Raw genomic sequence first — 4,907 nt, 5'->3', positions numbered from 1 at the left:
CAAAAGAAAAAAAAAAAAAATTTGTGAAATTGTTTACCATGTTTTTTCCATTTTTGATTTGAAGCAAAAGTCAACATTATAATACTCAAAGCTAAGTAAAACAATAATGTAGAAACACAACAATTGTTGTTTAATAATGTCTTATAGGATTTATTTAGATACTTATCAACTTTAATGAAGACAATAATAAAACTTACAATTTTATTAAAATAATAAAAAACAAATAAGATGAAAATTTAGGTACAATTAATTTTATCTAAAATTAAGAGCTGATAGTAGTTAGATGACAATTTAGTTAAATTTGTCAAATTATTTAACTATTTTAGCTATCAACTGTACATAAATTTTCAACAACAAATAAATACTTAATTAAAACACTTATTTTTAGATGTTCACAAAATATTCGGGTTATTGTTCGACCAAAATATGAAGACCTAGGCATATGCCAGAGACTTCAAATGGGCAACAAGATCTGTGATAAACTTGTTCTGAATTCCCTCATTCAAAAGAAAATTCCTCCAATTCATGTGATTCTTTCTAATGTTCTTCCCTGGATCTTTGTCACCTTCCACCATGACAATTTTCACAGCCTTCACTATATCACATTTACCAAAATACCCATCTTCATCTCTTCTATTGACCTGAATCCCTGCTTCCAAATCTATAGCTATGAGCTTAGAATTGAAGAATTGGTCACCTTTGAAAGGCAACAACACAAGTTGGCAATCATTGGCCATAGCTTCAATCACAGAACTGAATCCACCATGACACACATAACATCCAACACTTTTATGTTTCAACAAAAGTTGTTGTTGCAACCAACCAGTGTGAACAAAACCTCTCTCTCTAACCCTTTCCAAGAACCCTTTTGGCAGTGCTCTTTGTAACTCATTTTCAGCATTAAGATTTGACGGGAAATTCAGGACCAAGATGAATGGCAATTCAGTGAGTTCTAACCCAGTTGCTAGCTCATTGATTTGTTCATCATTGAGAAATGTTTCACTTCCAAATGAGCATAGTATCACAGATTTTGGTGGGAATTTTTCCAACCATTTTGACCATTTTTCATCAAGAACGTCATTTGATGGCTCTAATGGGACTAACGGACCAGTTAATAGAATTGGTTTCTTGAACTGATTTTCTATGTAGTCTAAGTAGGGTCCTTCCATTTCCTTGCATGACTTGAACAACGCAAATGAGCATTCACTGAGGCTTTGCATCACTCTCTCGTAGCCACTTATTGAGTTCTCACCTAAGTTTTGCACCATACAAATAAAAATATTATATGCTAATATATATTAAAGGAAATGTTATCTATTTCAGCTTCAAAATTACACTAATATCTTATTTTAATTTTTGTTACATGTATGTCATGAATGATTCTATGTAAATCGAAACAACTGAACTCAATTTACACCTCCTCAATGTAAATCGAATCAATTGGCGTCCATTTAGAGTGATATATAGTAAATCGAATGAATTAGACTCGATTTAGTATATGAGCAATTTGTATTCAATGTAAACTGATACAATTTACTGAATACTTAGCTTCCTTAGTAAATCGAATCTAATTGACACATAAATTAACTTGATTCGATTTATACTACTATATAGCGTTGAACAACACTATTAGATTCTATTTACTTATGTTAGAAATTTCCATCTATATACATTGAATACAAATGCTCATATATTAAATCAAATCCAATTCATTTGATTTACCATGTATCACCCTAAATTCGACGTTAATTGATTTGATTTATATCCAAAAAATATAAATCGAGTTCAATTGTTTCAATTTACATAGAATTATTTAAGACATACATGTAACGAAAATTATAATAAGACATTGGTATAATTCTAAAGCTGAAATGATTTATGAATGTGAATTACCCATAATTTTTAATTCTGGTCTATTAAACTTTAAAATTAAAATGGTCCCCTATAATGTCAAAAGTTTATCAAATAATATGAAAAATTAAAACATTGTAAGGTCAATCTTACAAGAAGAATTAAAGAATAATAAAGTGTATTTTTTGTTATTAAAATTTATAAAACAATTAAAAAATATTTTTAGTATTTAATTTATTTTAATTTTATTTTTAAATATATTTTAATTATATATCATCACTCAACTGTTAAACAAGAATACTAACATGAAAATCATATACTGATATGGCAGTAATACATGACAATTCTAGATTGGCGTATAAGTTATATGAACATAAAAAATGTCACATCAGATGTTCACCGCATAATATAGTTAAAACATATCGAAAGTTAATCCAAAAATTAAAATTAAATGTTAAAGATAAAAATAATACTGATTATATAATAAACTTTTTATAAATAAAAATAGAAAAAAATATTGTTTTTGTCTTTAAATATTATGATAAATTTTAAAGATGTTTTTAATATTTAAAATTTTTTATTTAATTCTCTAACATTTTAAAATTGTCTTAATGTTATCATGAGATTAGTGATATATTAACAAATTAACGGTGGGACAAAATTGAACCGATTTCAAAACATTAAGAACTTAAATAAGACGAAAACGTTGGAAATAAAAATGATACATTATTCTTAAAAAAATTACCAAATCAAGTAAAATGATAATAAATTTTAAATGAATGAATTATATTACGAATTCAAGATTTTTATTCATACTTGTAGAATGTCACTAGTATATAAATTTTCGAAAAAGAAAAGAAGGTATAATTTATATTTTATTGTATATGCACCATACTTTTTTTTCTACAAATTTATGTACTAATCATTCTACAAATATTTTATGATGAGTAAAATTTTTTTAAAGTAAAATTAAAAAATTATTTAAAATGAAAGTAATATGATTAAGTGTAATTTACTTAAATGTGATTAAAAAATAATTAAATAATTATATATCATAAAAAATCGATATTATTAAAGAATAAAATTAAAATTTATTTCTAAGTTAAAATAAAATTTATTTAAATTAAATATTAAAAGAAATTCGATATATTAGAAATAAAAAAGATGTAATTTATACTTTATTATATATTATATATGTATTATACTCATTTTTTTTCTTTTTCTAAAAGTTTATTTTATGACGAGTAAAAATTTTGAATATATAAATGTAATTTATTCCATTAAAATTTATTTTCATTTTATTTGATTTGGTAATTCTTCTAAAAATAATGTATTTTTTTTCCTAATATTTTCATTTTATTTGATTTGGTAATTTTTCTAAGACTAATGTATTGCTTTTTTTTTTCTAATATTTTCATCTTATTTAAGTCTTTAAAATTTTAATATTATTTCAATTTTGTCTCACTATCAATTCTATTAAAACATTAAAAATTTAAATATTAGAGATAACTTTATCACTTTTTCCAACTTTACCCGTACAAATATAACGTTAATTTTAGTTATATGGTATTACCGAAGTTTCACAGTTATAAAACTTATTTATGTGTGAAAAAAGATAAAATAAAAAAATAAAAAAATAAAAGGTGAGAAGTGATATACAAACATCGAATACACATTACTAATTTTGAAAGTGTATTAAGATAAGATTAGAGTTGAGTGATCTCACCAAATCTTTTGAAGAGGAACATGAAATCCTTGGCCTCAAACTCATTGAGAAAAAGGTTAGAACTTTGAGGGTAACCAGGGGGTGGTTTCATAAGATCCTGAAAAGTAATGGTTTTGCCATCTTCAAGAGATGCAAATCTTGAAGGCACAGTAATGTAGGAATCAGATATTGCAGAGTAGACAGAGAAATGAACGGACTTGATTCCAAGCTCAGAAGCCAACTTGGGAAGCCAGTTTTGTGCAAAGTCAAAGAACACAAAATGGGGTTTGAGTTGTGACAAGAGTGACCTCACGTGAGTTTGTGTTAGATCAAGTGCATGGACGAGGTTTTCGGCCAAATGTGGTGGCAATTCAGCAGTGCTTGTTACTGTTTTTGTATCATGATGATTTGGGAAGTGAAGTGGAACAATTTCAATGGATGGGTTGAGGTTCAGTGTAGATCTGATTCTGGGGATGTTTGATGAAGCTGAGAGGAACGTGATGCGGATTCTTGTTTGAGAGAACAACTTGTTTGAGAGTTGAACAAAGGGACTAATGTGACCAAATGCAAGAATGGGAACATAACTATGTGAACTTCATCGTTAGACATCTTTACTTCTTTTTCCTTTCTGTCTGACTCTGATTTCTAAATACTAGGTCTTTGCTCTCCAGAGGAGAGATTCTAGTTGAGTCATAAATATATGGGTCCACTTCTTTTAATTCTTGATAATGATATTGATTGATGGAGGCTTCTTCGGTGAGGAAAGTATATAAAGGACCTTCAAGCTCTAGGATGCTTTTTGAAATAACAAAAAAAATGCAAGGGTGAATTTGTAATATCAAAAATTTAATTAGATACCAGAGTAATACCCATATTCATTTTTGATATTCGTGTAAATACTCAATTTAGTCCTCAAGATCCCAATTTTTCTATTGTAGTCCTCCAGATAGAGCTTTGAGTACTCAAAGTAGTCCCTGGTCATATTTCAGGTGATGAGTCATATCGGAGCACTGACGTGGCCTCAGATTACCACGTAGGAGGGGTCCAAAACGTCGTCGTTTTAGTTTGGCGCCCTTGATAGTCAAAAACGACGCCGTTTAGATGTTATTTAATATGAAAAAACAGTTTTCTCTCCCAACACAAATACTTCACTTCACTCGTCTCTTCTTCTTCCACCCTCTGACTTCTTTTTCATCTCTCCATGAATGGCGTAGCCGTAGGGTTGTATTCGCTGGCTTGAAAATTTTGAGAGAAGAAGTAATCCAACCAAAAGTTGTTATCGTTCTTCCCCTCCTTCACAAGAAACACGAGGTTCTGACTTTGTGATCAAACTCAAGGTAACCTTCTTTTT

At 28.3% G+C, this 4,907-nt stretch overlaps 1 protein-coding gene across 1 annotated transcript; it reads right to left on the bottom strand.

Moving 5' to 3' along the window:
* Positions 1-281: 281 nt before the first annotated feature.
* Positions 282-4,538, bottom strand: LOC107466489 (UDP-glycosyltransferase 79A6-like). The gene is given in 4 exon segments (XM_016085463.3): positions 282-1,252; positions 3,578-4,126; positions 4,129-4,194; positions 4,415-4,538. Coding segments are annotated over 4 exon segments (1,557 nt in total). The 3' UTR covers positions 282-434.
* Between the last annotated feature and the right edge of the window lie 369 nt (positions 4,539-4,907).

The sequence above is a fragment of the Arachis duranensis genome, chromosome 9 (assembly GCF_000817695.3).
Source record: "Arachis duranensis cultivar V14167 chromosome 9, aradu.V14167.gnm2.J7QH, whole genome shotgun sequence".
NCBI lineage: Eukaryota > Viridiplantae > Streptophyta > Magnoliopsida > Fabales > Fabaceae > Arachis > Arachis duranensis.
The sequence above is the reverse complement of the archived record's forward strand: the minus strand, read 5'-3'. Positions and strand labels throughout refer to the sequence as shown.